Below are 16566 nucleotides of genomic sequence, written 5' to 3' on the forward strand. Positions count from 1 at the left end.
ATAAAGGACAATGAAAACCAACTCACCTTATATGAAAATGAAATTGGATCATCAAAAGTTGTTAACATAATTGATTTGACACTTAAATCCTTTAATCAAGGTTTGAGGTTTGATCATGGATTTTGGTATGAAATTGTAAATAACAGGATCGTTTTATCTAAAAATGGAGCAACCCGATGGGAGAAAGATTTATTGATTTCCAAATAAGGAACTTAAGATACCTCTTGTTAGACAACAAAAAAATGAATTTGGAATAGTAATTTACCCATTTTATAAAGGGTTGGTGGGTTAATTTACATAATGAATTTAAAAATACAAATAAATAAATAAAGAAATTTTAATTAATTACTACAAAAATAGAAGAAAACAGATATGAGAGTTTTTTTATCCATAAAATTGAATTCAAGTACCAAAAAATTTATAACAATTTATGAATATTATTTAACCAATTGAATTAGACATTTTAGTAACATGAGCATATGAATGTATAAGGGTAGAAATTATATATATATATTATGTTAGAGTTTTTATATATTAAATTGGGAAATAAAAAATTTCCTCGAGCCAACTCATTAGTAATATATGCAACCCAACTTATTTAAAATAACAAATCAAATAGATCAATCCTATGGACTCATCACACCTTACCATTCTTTAAGTACGGCAAACGGTAAATTAAGGTAGGAATTACTTGCACATTTATTTAAAAATATCAATTTTATCATTATATGATAAATAAATTTTCATATATGCTAGACTAATTTGTTTAAATTTATTTTTTTAAAATAAGTATTTTTTAAATAAAATAAATAATTATATAATTTTTATGTATTTATCTAAACTGTTTTTACTTAAAATAAATATTTTGTAAGAAGTAAATTTTATCTATTTAAGAGGAACGTTTATATAAAAACTTTTAATACTTTGTTTGATCCACCAGATAGAAATTTAGGTTTTTTTTTTGGATTTTTAGCTTAAAAAAAATTAAAGTTAGTGAATTTAATCTTCTTTTGTAGAGTTTTGATACAACAAACAACAGGAGATTTTGAAAGATGTGTAAAGAACTAAGCAATTTACTCATGTAAAATACTTTTGGTAGTCCAACCACCTCACACTTCTATAAGTTGTCACTATCTATCTCTAAAGTGTTTGTTTTTTTTTTCTCTTGAACCTTGTTATATTTTTATGCCTCTTGGTAAGGCTGAAATTTACATTTCTGTATCTTTGTTTTAAAATATATCAACTTTTTTCATCCTATTAATATTAATTGCTTAAAATTTGATATATATAAACTTTGAGGCCAATCAAAGTTGACTATGATGTTTCTTGTTTATTTAAAGTTTTTCAAATTATTAATTCTTTATTTTTATCTTTTTTCTTTTCAAATTGTACTCTGTTTATTCTTATGGCTTGTTTAATAAAACTAGTCTAAAAGATAGTGCAAAATTTATAAGTTAAACTTTTCTGTGACGATAAGTTATAAGTTTAATGAAAGTTGATAAATTAAAAACTAGGAATTGATAGCTTACAAGTTAGTTAATTAAATTGAAAGTGTCTCGTGAGATTATTAATAGAATGGCTAATAAGTACAAAATGATATATTTAATTGTTTTTATTCTAAAACTGTCCCTCTCTCTATATATAACATTTCTATTAAAAATAAAAAATTATGACGACAATTTTAAAATTTTATATTATAAGAAATAGTAAATATTTATAATTTTGCTTAATCCTCCTTAATTTTTAGGGCATCTATTAGCCGTGGGCTCGAGACTGTCACACTTCTGAATTATGTTTATGACCAATCTGATCTTTTGGTATTTATTTTTTATTTCTATGAATAAAAAATATTTTATTATTAATTAAAATTATTATTAAACAAGATGTGAGATGTAAAATAAATTTAATTATAATGAATTTTTAATCAATCATAAAAAATGTATTGTAAAAATGCATTCCTAGCATTTTTCATAATCTTTATACCAAACCAATATCAAAATTAAACCCATAACTTAAAAGTTAATAATAGTATTCTCTCCTTGTGTTTGTGATTAGTGTTTGGTGGCAGCACATGATCCTTGTTTTTTTTCGACACAATATACTCGTGCTTCATTTTCGTACATCTATTTCTTATTGTAACGTACGTCCAGTGGCGGAGCCAGAAAAATTATAAAGCCTGGGCAAAAATTTAAAGATAGCAAATTCACATTGTATATAATATGTAAATAGTAATCAATCAAAATAAAAGAGACTCGTCATTTTGTCAACAAAAATATAGTTTAAAATAAAAGAGATAAACATAATCTTACAATAGCGGGTTAAATAAAATTACGAGGCAAGTGTCCTTTCCGAGACTTCTTTGCGGTAAATGTTCGAATAATATCAATATCATCAAGTGACTTGAATATCTCCCGCTCGGTGTAACATACCATCAAGTCATTGAACCACACATCGTTGATCTTATTGCGCAATTTAGACTTGATAATCTTCATTGCTGAAAAAGCTCTTTCAACGGATGCTGTCGACACCGGCAATATCAAAGCTAGCTCAATAAGTTTATAAACCAATGGAAATACCAAATGTTTCTCAGTTTGAACCATCTTCATAGCCAAACTTTGAACATCTTCACAAGTGGAAAAAGAAGCATTTCTTCTCACTTGAAGCACATAAGTTTCAAGTTGATCCCTAATTGTTCCTCGGTCATCATCAGAAAAGTCTGCATGATAAATATCAGCAAGACGAGCAAGCTTATCAACATCAAACTTGGAGAAAGAGTTCTTGGGGTCAAGACATGAGAAGCAATCAAGTATAATGTTACTTCCTTCACTAAAGCGGTGATCCATCTCCACACATATTTTATCAATAGCAACATAAAAAATCTCTGCACGGTAATGATGAAGATTAGTGATAGTCCTCCCTTCTGCTCTTGAACGACCCGAACTGGTATTTCGTCATCCATATTTGGTACCAGAATACTTTTAGCAACACAAAATCCTTGGACATCGGCAAAAAAATTATTCCAGCCACTCTCTCTCATTGTGCCCAACCGAGCTTTGACAACATCAACTAATTCCATGGCATTCACAATATTAAGATCTTTTCTTTGCAATATATTTGAAAGCTCGTTTGTGATACCAAACAACTTTAACATTAACCTCAAAATAAAAGCAAATTTAAAGCTCTCCATTTTTTCTATCAAACCTGCTGCTTGAGATGGTCCACGTCCATCTTCATCAACCATACTAAGCACCTTTAACACGGAGGACCACATTTGATCCAAACGAAGCAATGTAGTATGATGTGAACCCCATCTAGTATCCCCGGGTCTAGTGAGACTAGATGATTGGTGTAAGCCTCTTCCTCTAGATATCTCACCACTCTCAAGTTTATTTAAAATATCTTTGTGTTGTGCCTCTGTCAAAGCATCCCTCCTCTTACAAGATGCACTTGTTGTATTCACAATCAAGGTGATGTACTCAAAGAAATCATGAATAGATGAGCAACTACTAGTAACAGACACAACAACCAATTGCAAACGGTGAGCATAACAATGGACATAGAAAGCATAAGGATTTTCATCTAGAATTTTTCTTTGCAAACCATTAAATTCACCTCTCATATTTGAAGCTCCATCATATCCTTGCCCTCGTATCCTTGAAATAGATAATGTGTACTTATCAAGAATACCATAAAGAGCATCCTTTAATGACTTAGATGAAGTATCTGTGACATGATGTAGAGCAATAAATCGTTCCACAACATTCCCTTTGTCATTCAAAAACCTAAAACAAATTCAACCAGTTTACTTGGCGGCATAGAGAATAATAGGTAATGAAAATTGGAAATTGGAAAATACAACTACTAACCTCAACATCACCGCCATTTGCTCTTTGACGGATATATCACGTGACTCGTCAATAAGCACGGAGAATTGTCTATCACCAAGCTCTTCCATAATCACCTTGGTAACTTCATGTGCACAACACGTTGCAAGCTCCTTTTGAATGTCACCGCAAGTCATTGTGCAATTTTTTCCACCACGGTCAAAAGCATCCCTCACTTGTTCATTCTGAGATTTTACCCAATCTACCATCTCTCTAAAATTGCCCTTATTTAGCGAAGTAGAGGATTCATCATGGCCACGGAAAGCCATGCCTTGTGCTATGAGATATCTTGAACAATCTAAAGAACAAGTCAAACGAATCTTATACAATTCTTCTGATTCCTTGGTTGCTTTAGCAAACTTACTTGTCACACTTTGTCTTTGATTATTATAATCATCGTAGTGCTTGACACATGAGTTGTGCAAACTATTATGACTACCAACATGATCTTTCAAGCCTTGAGATGCATGCTTCCAATCTCTATATCCGCTTTTAGTGAAGACTTCAAAACCAAAGTGTTCGGCCCTCCCGGGTTGCTTAAAGAGAAAGCAATAAAAACAATAAGCTGCATCCTTGATCTCACTGTATTCTAACCATGTGTAATTCTTATACCATGATTTACTAAATGCTCTAGAAACACTTCCAAATGGAGTACGAGGAAAGCTTGGCAAATGTGGTTGCATTGGACCCTTCAATATATATGCCCTCCTCACTTGATCTTGAATATCCGAAGCATACTCATTAATTTGTTTCCTATGACCTGGATCACGCACAATCTCATTTGGGTTAAACTCATTAACCACATTAGGTGGCGGTTCTAATTCGGCTTCTTGTTGTACAACATTCACATTCTCAATACTTGCTCTATCAACCAAAAATCTCCTCATCTCTGAAATTAAATGATCTTAAGTTAATACTCAATTAACAATTAAAATCATAAGAATCAAAATTTAAATAAGAATAGTTTTTCAAAATAAAAGTAATCTCTTATGATTTATAAAGAGTAGGAACAAGCATTATATTATATTCAATTAAACACCATTATAGAAACTAATAAAATTAGATAACCAAAAGAAACCTTTATTGTAGATAATTTATCTATCAATAAACAAATTTACAAGTGGTATGATTCCACTGTAAAAGATCTTTTTACTGCTATTATAAATAATACTATATGCTTGTAATATTACTAGATACACACTTTAGTTTGACTTATCAATAAAACTTTTATAATCAATGAATCTTGCTGTGTAGTAGCTTAATCTGACACTTAGCAGCACACAAAATGACAAAATATATTATAAAGTAAATATTTTTTATAATGAAATTTATTGAAGTTATCAGTATAATACAATATTATAATTTCACCATATGAGATTTTAGATAAACTTAAAAAATATGGGACCCATTTTCACAATGTTAGTACTTCTATATAACATAAAATATTTAACCTTTCAAAGACAAACCCAAATTTTTCTTCTTCTCTGTGTCTGCTACTACTAGGCGGTGCAAATAAACCCAAATTTTTCTTCTTCTTCTTCTCTGCTACCTTTGTGTTAATTGTTTCAATTTAAAACCACAATCAGTTGAAATTAAACAATTACTAACCGAAAAAAAAGGGGAAGGCAGTAGTCGGAAAAGAACCAGTAGGTGTCGATGGCGGAAGCTTTAAGGTTTCTATAGTGTTGCTGCGGTGACGAAGCTTTACTTCTTTTGTTTCTGTTACCTATATTTTTGCCCTTTTAATTTTTAACTCTTACAATTGTTTTGCCCTTTCAATTTCTTGCCCTTTCTTTAGTATTTTTCTTTTAATTTTTACCTTTTTTTTTTTTTACCAAATGAATTTGGGCCTGGGCAATTGCCCAGGGTAGCCGGGCCTTGAAACCGCCTATGCGTACGTCTATCACACATCTTATCCTTTCTATCAGTCTTTTTCTCAATCAAGTTTATATATATCCAAATATTTTATTTTAAAAAAATTCCTTTTTTCTCTTAACACCAAAATCCTAACAATATATAACACAACTAACAAGCCACACACACGCAGCCTCCTCAGCCTCATCATTCAGAAAGCATAATCTAGCTAGCTAGAACTGTCTGGTAGACCAACCAGTCAAAACCACACTTTTGAGTATTGCGTTTCAAAACCCTATTTCTTACCCAACAAACGTTCCTAGATCTTTTCCTTACAGTAATTCTTGGATCACCCGCGTATCCACCTCAAAGTCATACACCTTTCTAAAGTCTCTTTCTCTCCTACACCCAACACACATCTGCAGGTCTATACTTAATTTCTTTACCTTCTTCTCTTCTCTCCCCTTACCTTATTTCCTCTCTTCCTTTTCATTGAGAATAAAAAGGTTTGATTTTCGGCTCAGATCCACGCCAACACTCATTTTCATTGCCTATTTACTTGTCACCAAAACCCAGAAGCCAAATTTTTCCACTTTTCCACTTTTTCTTTTTCCCACTTTTGGATAACTATTCCGAAGGAAGATATATAGATATGGTTCCACAGAAGTATTAACCGAAAGCCTGCTGTTTCAAAATCCTGTCGGGAACCATGGCTGCGCCACTAGGCACTAGCCTTCAAAGCATGTTGCAGGCTGCGGTGCAATCTGTTCAGTGGACTTATAGTCTCTTCTGGCAACTTTGTCCACAACAAGGGTGCGTACTAGCTAGTTATTAATTAATTCAACTTTATCCACACAAGTTGCCTCATATGATAATGATTAATCAATTACTCTTCAAATTAATGTTTCTTAATTAATTAGTCTCTGTAACGGACACATGTATGTACTGTATGATGTATGTTTGGGTATGAGTATATATGAGTGTGACCCTTAACAAGTTAATTTTAAGGTCATGTTATATATTATTTTATGTTAATTTAGGATTCTGGTTTGGGGTGATGGTTACTACAATGGAGCAATTAAAACACGGAAGACGGTGCAACCAATGGAGGTGAGTGCTGAAGAGGCTTCTCTCCAAAGAAGTCAGCAACTTAGAGAACTCTATGAATCACTGTCCGCCGGAGAGACAAACCCGCCTTGTCGCCGGCCTTGTGCCGCCTTGTCGCCTGAGGACTTAACAGAATCCGAATGGTTCTATTTGATGTGTGTCTCATTCTCCTTTCCACCTGGTGTTGGGTAAGTCAGTTACATTATTTCTCATAAAGTTCTCTTTAATTGTTATGTCTTTACTTATTTTATCTACCTTTAACTTTATCGGTTCTTTAAAACTTCTTTTAAATATTGAACTATATATATTCGATGTTATGATTTTTTCTATCTGATTGGCCATTTTTCTAGATATGTATAGTTTCAGTCCATATATAATTCAAGTTTCCTTTTGAAGGTAAGTGGAACGGTAGCTTTAGCAAAGTGTGAATAGAAATATTATAGTGAAAGAGAAAGGGAGAGGCTAGCTAATGTGACTTGTGAATTTAAATGCAACAATATATAGCAGCTGCAGAAATTTAATAACTTTCCATTTGTGCTAACTTAGCTTTTGCAAACAAGTGCCTTTCTTACTTTGTTTGGAGAAAATTAAAGACGTTAAATCATTTTCTCATAAAAGAGCTTTGGCTAGAAGTTATCAATGAAGTGTCAATGCAATTTCCCTCAGTGACAAGTGCATTTTGCTGAGGCTTGCAGACTGTGGCGCAGAGGCTTCTGTGAGTGTATAGTAGTTTAAATGCAATATGAGTACCTTCGAATTTATGAAGCGTTAGGACGCAAGATATAGTATATACAAACTTGAAAAAAAAATGCTAATCACATGCTTCTTTAATGGGTTACCCTTTCTATTATTCACAGAAATTTATTAGAATTTTACAACATTATGAATAAAATCTTTTAATAAATAAGAAGTAATACTCATGTGATCATTTTATGAATCCTAACACATTTGAGTCAATAAAAAAATATTTTATTGAAAATATTGTATTAAAGAGAGATGTTACTATAAAGGATAGGTTGGTGGGGGTTCTATAACGAAAGGAATTTGTTCTTAATTTTCTGCTGAAAAAGAAGAGACGGTAAAACATTTCCCAAATTCACTTTCTGGTAGAAGTTTTTCACGTATAAGCATCAATTTGTAAAAGGTAGCTGAGGGACTTAAATTTCTTCTTCCAAGATTCGAGTGTTTCTCAGACTCTTCTTTCAGGAGTAAATGCATGAAGCGCAATTAGCAAACGTAAATCTGTCAAACTGACAACATTTGATATTGAGAGTTACAGTATGTTAGAATGTGTTGGGGAATATATTCGGAAGCGCATTCTGTCAAAATAGAATTTGCTGAGTTGGTCAAGTATTTAGTTGCGCATTATATGCATGAAGAGGAGTGCTGCTAGAGGGAATTAATTATAGATGCCTATTTTCAGAAACTAGACAAATTAATGCCTTCGAAACTTGTAGCAAATATAGCTACACAAAAAATGCCACTACTTGCTAGCATCCTGCATTCGGAAGTTTTTTGCAATCACACTTCCATCTTCCTTTCCTTCTCCCTCCTCTAGGATCAAGCTTTTTTCAACCATAATATATATTTTCATTTGGGAAAAAAATAATATTAGGAATCCGTTTTTGGTTGATATAGTTTTTTCGTCTATAGCTTCCTAGTTTCTCCCAAATTGCTAATACCGTTTTCGCACCCATCAAAGGGATATACAACATCAATTGGTCCTGATATAAGAGGGTGCATGTTCCTACCAAATATTGCAGTAAGCTATTTAGTTGTCAATTATGCAAGGGTAGGCTGTGAATTTAGGCTGGTCTATATACACACACACAAAGCTATAATGATAGCGTTGCTTATCTATATCTATAAATATTCTGTAAGAGACGCTATTGTTGGGAGAAGGACAAATGAAAAGTCTAACAGAGCTTAGTGGAGTAGCACTATATTAGGACTCTAATAATAGTGCAATGATTTAATGACACTATATTAGGACTCTAATAATAGTGCAATGATTTAATGGCACTATCGGATTATGTGGGATTTAAATTACTTCATGTTAACATGACAATGTTATAATTTTTCAGGATCAAAACTTATGATATTTAAAGTTAATGCAAATAATTTAAGAAGTATTTAATGTTATTTACGAACTACATATTTAATTTAAGGCTGTTATTAATTAATACTCTTAAAATATTTGTTAAACAACTAAAAAATATTTATTATATAAATTATAGAAGAACATACAAATAATCACATACAACACAATTTATCTTTTGATAAAACTATTTTTATTTTAAGTTCCCTATCCAGTGTCTTAGTTGCCTTAGTTTAAAATTTTATCTTTTAATGTTTATGATGAGAGTAATTTTGAAATCTAGGACATGCCAAATAAGAGAAATTATTAGATAGTTCGGGACCATCATATCATCTATGATTTCAAGTAATAATTATGTGATATATAAATAGTTTTATATTTTAAATTGATTAATATCTTTTAAATTAAGGGACATACATAATTAATTATTGTTAGATAATTATCAAGTATATCTTTAATTTAATTAATATATCTTTAATTATCTAAGTGTTAGATAATTATTGATCGGGATTATGAATGACATAGTGATCTTAGATTACCTAATAATTTCATGTGAAATAGATATATAATGTGAAAGATAATAATTAACAAAACTTGGAATCTTTAAAACATCAATAATTTTAAAAGAAAAAAAAAACAGGAAGAAGCTAAAACATCACGATGCTATAAGAGAGAATTGAACGATAAAAAAAGTTTAATTATCCATTTAATTTTAATAATTTTTAAACTTATTTCTTTTAATCCTATAGTTAATAAGTAATTTTTTTAGTTCATGATATTTATATTTTAATTTTTAAAGGATCTTTTTTATTAAAATTCTTTAACTAATGAAGTTAAAAAATTTTAACGACAAAATTTTATGAATTTCAAAGATTAAAAAATTTAATTATTAAATTTTAAAGACTAAAAAGTCACTTATTAACTATAAAAACTAAAATAAATAAATTTAAAAACTATAAGAATTAAATAAGTAATTAAATCTAAAAAAAATAAATGAATTAACTATATACAAACAATTGTAGATATCCCTATAATTGTTTTTGTATCTTTGTCTAATATTATAATAGGACATTATTATGTTCCTTTTTGACATATCAGGATCTTCATCAGTCTGCATGCACGAAGCAAATCATTATTTGTTATTGCTTAGATTTTATACAATTATGGAAATTTTAAGTATTGACTTTTTAAAAATCATTATTTGTGATTGCTTAGATTATTTTTTTTGGTTTATTAAACAAACAATTTAATAGTTTTGATAGTTTAAGTATTTAATTTTTAAAAAGAAATAATCCTTGGTGAAATGATAAAGTGTGTAAAAGAGTAAAATAATTTACAACAATTAGGTTACAATAAGTGTATTAAGAGAGATAAAAACTTACTTTAATGATTATTATATCTCGAAAAAGATAAGTTTGGAACGGTTGACCGAAAGATAGCCTTAGTTAGGTTTAAAAACAATAATCAATAGAGTGAGTTAAAGGGTAAAATTCACAATATGATGACATGCTCATCCAATATTATATTCTGATTATTTGAGTTTTTTTTTTTTTTGGAGAGAAACATTTGAGTTAAACTATAGTGCGAGCAAATTGGGCATTCAATTCAATTAAATCATGCTCTGATAATATTGCTAAGACAACTCTTGGTGCAAATGTTCCGATAGAGGCAATTATGAATTCTTTATTTATTGGATTCTACTTTGATTTCACTAGCTAGTATTTTTTTTTTTTATTTATAAACGTGTAGTAGTTTAATTGTCGCAGCATATGATTTGCGAAAAAATGTTTGAATTTTTTAGTATTTGACGCATGTTACTGAATTTCACTGTAAGGTTGCCTGGAAAGGCATATGCGAGGAGGCAGCATCTATGGCTCACGGGTGCAAACGAGGTGGACAGCAAAACGTTTTCACGAGCTATTCTAGCCAAGGTGCTTCTTCAATTACCAAACAATTAATATATAATTTCAGACAAATGTTATAAAAGTTGAAAGTATTTATTAAAAAATATTTATCATCTACAATTTATTATTTAAAATAATTAAAAATATTTAATAAGATATATTAAATATTTTTAATCAATTCACTTAAGTATTAACATGACTTTAGTTTTAACTATGGAAAAAAATTTGCCATTGTATTTTCTATAACTTCAAGGGAGGGAAGGGCGGAATATAAGATAGCAAAGGAATAAAAGATATATTGACTCAATAACCTTTTACACGTTAAAAAAAGGTGTAAACACATAAAAATAATTTGTGTGAAATAAAATATTTTGCTTATTTAAATGAACCGTTTTGCAAACTTTCACATGCATGCATGTAAAGGAAGTTACAGAAGGTGTTTTTTCTTTTGGATTTATTAACTGACAATAAGGTTAATTGTTGATTAATTTATTTACTAACTTGTATTCCCTTTGGTTTCCTGTGGCAAAAATTTCCACGGCTAGAGTGCTCGCATACAGGTAACCAACCATTCTTTCTTTCTCATTTATGCATTTCTGTCTTCTTTTATTTATTTATTTATTTTACGCGTATTTTTATTTATGATCCATGCAAGTTTAGCTGATATAAATAAAACACAAAAAACTATCAAAATAATATATAAATATTTTATTTTATATAAAATGATGGGTTTGTGATTTGTGTGATATGAGCTGCAGACCGTGGTGTGCATTCCTTTATTGGACGGTGTGGTTGAGTTTGGCACAATGGATAAGGTAACCAACCAGCCCTCACTTGACTACCTCGTAATGTTACGTAGCAACGTGAACCTAACCTAACCACCATGTCTTTCTTCTCTTTCTTTCTTGAAGTATAAACACCTTGTCTTTGGTCACCTTATATATGTTAATTTTGTTGCTTAGGTTCAAGAAGACCTCAGCTTCATCCAACACGTGGAGACCTTCTTCATAGACCACCTCAACCCTCTGCCACCGAAGCCTGCCTTGTCGGAGCACTCAACCTCAAACCCCGCCTCCTCCTCTGAACACATCCCCGCCGTCATGTATACCGTCGTGGATCCACTTGCCGCCAATCCCAACCTAAATGATGACATGGATGAGGATATTGAGGAGGAAGAGGAGGAGGAAGAGGAAGATGAGGAGCCGGAATCTGGTTCCGAAGACAAAGCCGGATACGGCATCGCTCGCCAAACTCCAACACCAGCCATGGCGGCAGAGCCCAGCGAGCTGATACAACTAGAGATGCCGGAGGACATCCGGCTTGGGTCTCCAAACGATGGGTCAAACAACTTAGACTCAGATTTTCACTTGCTGGCGGTGAGTCAGGGTGTTAACACAGCGGGGCAGGCTGAGTCAACTCGGAGGTGGGGCCTGAGTCAAAACCCCATGCAAGTTCAACTACCGACTTCAGGTAATCAGGTAGTTATAATTATTTACTTTGACATTCGCACATAATATAACAAGAGGTTCTTCCACTGTATCATCTCATCAAAAATTCAACACCTAAGAAACTACAAAGTAAGTTCATTAGATTTGGAAAATATCTTGTAGCTTCTAGTAGGTTGTTGAAGTAGCTACAGGACCACACTATGTGGACGGCTAACTAGGGAAGAAATTATTAGCTAGCTAGTACACACTACTATATATTATAATATACTATATTTGAACATTGATAGATATTACAGAAACATAATATCTTGCATTGCATAATAATTTCTGACTAACTAGGCAAGTGGTCCATCCTAATAAATTAGTGGTATTGACCTTTTGGTGGGGGTCCTCATCTAAAGTTCGAAACCATCCAATTGAGTTTAATGCTGAGCCACCGAAGGTAGACACTTACTGACCAGTTCTCGCACAGTATATATATGTACGTAAATTAATTAACTTCCATGCTCCCCATGCAAATATATATCACAATCACAATAAAGATTCTTTTATGCCATGCCCATGTTCACACGTAAAGACTGCGACAACAGAAACAGAGCAGAAAGTGATCATATATAATGATTACCAGTACCACTAAATATTAAAAGTAATGTTTTATTTAGAACATATTAATTTATACATTTTAACCATAATTCTGAATTTCTAATTAATACACCTTAGTATGAATGTCAATAAGAAAATTATATTTTTTTAATTTCTTAAAAATACTCTTAGGACATCGATTAACCAGACTTAAAAATAAAATAAACCTGTTATTATTGCCTTTTAGAAATAGATACATTTAACTTATATCACGGGACTTATATATGATTTATAAACTTGTATTATTTTTCTTCATTCGTGATTTTGGAAAAAGTGCTTTTAATTATTTGTTGTTTCAAAAGTTTAAAATCACATTAATTATTATTTTTAGCTACATATTTAGTTACCTTTAAACATATATAAAAGATAGTAAATGATAATATTTTTTTAAGATGGAAAATGACCGTATTACAATATTATAATAACAGCAAAACAAATCAAAACATATTAAATACAAACAAATAGTTTTAGTAAATGTTAATTATATATTTTCAGATCATATGTGTATAATGTGATCTTAAATGTCATGAGGAAATAAATAAAACAGAGGTAATACTCGTTAAATAATAATGGTTTGAGAGTCTCTAGGTAGGAGCCTTGTGTAACTTAAATTAGTTGCCGGTAAGTATATATCGTCTAGCATAGGCAGAAGAAGGGGAAAGATTGATCAGGTGTCGAAAACAGAAGACTAGGTGCTTTCCACTTGCAACCAAAGAGAAAGAAAAAAAAAACATTGCTTATTGAATAGATGCATGTGTCTAGATAAGCATTGTCTGGATCAAAAAGTTCAAAAATCAACCAACCTAAGCATTCGACAAGTTGGAAGATAAATAAGCTAGTGTCAAATACTCTCTCTTTGTATTATTTATCTTTTTATTTCTAAAATTATTTTATATGCTATGTAAGGGAGTGTTATTAAAACTTGCATGAACAAAACATTATTTTGTACTTATACATAAATCTATACAAAAGATTCATTATATAAAAAAAAAGAGATAAGGAAAAAGTTATCAATAAAAGATAGTGTAATAAGTTAATTCTTGTGAAAAAAAAAAGAGTAATAATATCCAAACACCTATTAATAAACACTCATAATTTATAAGTTCATGTCACATTATATTATTCATAATATGATTGATATCTATATTTTTCTTTCTTTTATCACTCTCTCACTAAGTGTTTGATGACACAATGGGTGTCCTGTGTCCATCAATAATTTTGCAAAAAAAATTATAAAATATGTTCGTAAATTCATTAAATTTGTTGTAATAGTATAATACAACTCTTAACTTTGCATACAATTAATATGTTTGCATGCATGTGTTTACTTTGCAGCCCTTCATCCATTGGAAGACTTGACACAAGAGGACACTCACTACTCTCAAACAGTGTCCAACATCCTCCAAAACCAGTTCACACGGTGGCCAGCCTCACCCTCCTCCGTTGGATACGTCACATACTCCACGCAATCAGCATTCGCAAAATGGAGCAGCCGCGCCAGCCACCACCACTTCCACCCGGCGGCGGCGGCGGACGGCACCAGCCAGTGCATCCTCAAGTACATCCTCTTCACGGTCCCGTACCTCCACGCCAAGAACCCCGGCGAGAGTTCTCCCCAAACCACCGCCGCGGATACCAAACTCCGCGGCAAGGGAGCGCCGCAGGAGGAGCTCAGCGCCAACCACGTGCTGGCCGAGCGCCGCCGTCGCGAGAAGCTGAACGAGAGGTTCATAATCCTGCGGTCGCTGGTCCCCTTCGTGACCAAAATGGACAAGGCGTCGATATTGGGAGACACCATCGAGTACGTGAAGCAGTTGCGGCGGAAGATCCAGGAGCTCGAGGCGCGTAACCGCCAGATGACGGAGGCGGAACAACGTTCCAAGCTCCCAGAGGTAATTTTATTAAAATGTTTTCATTGGAAAACACCACTAATAGCACTTTTTTAGTAGTGTTCTTTAATTAGAGTTTATAAATAAAAAAAACATGCATGTAGGGATTAAAATGAGTAATTTTTAAATAGAGATTATACATATATGTATAGAGACCAGATGAATAATTAAACTCATGTATTATTTAGACAATAACACTCTTCAATGTGGAACCTCTAACAGATAGCAGTTCAGAGAACAAGTAGCAGTTCGAGCAAGGAGCAACAGAGGAGTGGGGTGACAATGACGGAGAAGAGGAAGGTGAGGATCGTGGAAGGGGTGGTGGCGAAGGCGAAGGCGGTGGAGGCTGAGGCCACCACGTCGGTGCAAGTTTCGATCATAGAAAGCGACGCACTGTTGGAGATCGAGTGTCGTCACAAAGAAGGGTTGCTTCTGGACGTGATGCAGATGCTGAGGGAGGTGAGGATAGAAGTTATAGGGGTGCAGTCGTCGCTTAACAATGGGGTGTTCGTGGCGGAGTTGAGGGCTAAGGTGAAGGAAAATGCAAACGGGAAGAAGGTCAGCATTGTGGAAGTGAAGAGGGCACTTAACCAAATTATACCCCATGCTGTTGACTAAAGAGGGGGTGCATGCTTGAATTTTCAGGGCTTGACTTTATGGATGAATATTCCAAGTAGAATTAACTGGCTATTTCTCTTGCAATCCACACTATTTGTACTTCCAATCACAATGGCTTAATGTGTATCTATGATTCAAGCCAGGTGTGAAGTCTAGTCAATAAACCCATAATTAAGTATTGTCACGAAGGCTAGCTGATGAAATAGAAAGAAGCTAGGGAACATTAGTGTTGTCTTTAGAGTTTTAGCAGATTAATTAAAATAGTTTACATTCTATAATTTTAGTGTAGTAATGATGTAATGATCGATGTAGTTGAGAACAATTGAAATTAATATAGAAAAAAAAGTATGTATAATTACTTTATATTTAGTGTATGGTGCTTGCGAACAAAAAAATAATAATTTGGGAACTATTTATCATTAAGGGCATATTTGGGGGGGTGGGGTGGGGAAACTTCTAAAAACTCATCGTTCTTTAAATATTTTTTAAAAAAACTATGAACATATAGATGAAATATAAAACATAATAATTTTTAAATAGTTCATACAATTAACTAGAAATTAAATAATGATTCGAAATCAACATATAAACTCATAAATAGTGTTTACTTTTAGTCTAGGCTAGGTGACACATAGGCCGTTAAGCTAATTATTAGTAGGCTACTTTGTTATCCTCCTAGCCTGATGAGCTGGGCGAGGCCAATGCATGGATTTTGATGCACTAGTTAATCTACTTTTGGGAAGGCCTTTCTATAAGTATAAGAAAATCAATGTATTCTAGAAGGCCTTTTTGGAATAAGATCAATTTTTAAATTTCTCTTTCATTCTTTTGTGGCTCCACGCCTTCTTTCCTGTATTAGGGTGGTTGGATGGTGGTGTAAGGTGGTTGCGGTGGTGGTGTTTGGGTCAATGGTAATATTGAGTGGAGACAGGGCTTGCTTGGGAGAGATAGGGGTATTTGTGTCTATTCAGGTCCTTTGAGGGATGCAGCAAGTAAACAAATAAAGTGGAGGAAGTAAGAACCACCATCATATAATCATTTTGTTTTGAATTGCTGGGCTTTTACGGGCTTAGCCCATTAGTCTCGGTATTTTTCTTCCTGGAGTAGAGTCGCATAAAGGGG

At 32.6% G+C, this 16566-nt stretch overlaps 1 protein-coding gene and 1 pseudogene across 1 annotated transcript; one reads left to right on the forward strand and one right to left on the reverse strand.

Moving 5' to 3' along the window:
* Positions 1-2220: 2220 nt before the first annotated feature.
* LOC114370978 lies at positions 2221-4778 on the reverse strand (annotated as a pseudogene).
* A 1199-nt stretch (positions 4779-5977) lies between these two features.
* On the forward strand, positions 5978-15807 carry LOC114369898 (basic helix-loop-helix protein A-like). The gene is made up of 8 exons (XM_028327174.1): positions 5978-6551; positions 6779-7033; positions 10778-10874; positions 11393-11407; positions 11606-11662; positions 11810-12317; positions 14273-14829; positions 15049-15807. Exons 1-8 carry the CDS (start codon positions 6448-6450, stop codon positions 15442-15444), a joined length of 1989 nt encoding a protein of 662 aa, XP_028182975.1. The 5' UTR covers positions 5978-6447; the 3' UTR covers positions 15445-15807.
* The last annotated feature ends 759 nt before the right edge of the window (positions 15808-16566 follow it).

The sequence above is a fragment of the Glycine soja genome, chromosome 10, assembly GCF_004193775.1.
Source record: "Glycine soja cultivar W05 chromosome 10, ASM419377v2, whole genome shotgun sequence".
In the NCBI taxonomy this organism is placed as follows: Eukaryota; Viridiplantae; Streptophyta; class Magnoliopsida; order Fabales; family Fabaceae; genus Glycine; species Glycine soja.

Coding starts and splice junctions, on each gene's coding strand:
- LOC114369898 (XM_028327174.1), top strand. CDS start 6,448: ATGGCTGCGCCACTAGGCACTAGCCTTCAAAGCATGTTGCAGGCTGCG. Junction 6,552..6,778: donor CAACTTTGTCCACAACAAGG/GTGCGTACTAGC, acceptor ATGTTAATTTAG/GATTCTGGTTTGGGGTGATG. Junction 14,830..15,048: donor AACGTTCCAAGCTCCCAGAG/GTAATTTTATTA, acceptor AACCTCTAACAG/ATAGCAGTTCAGAGAACAAG.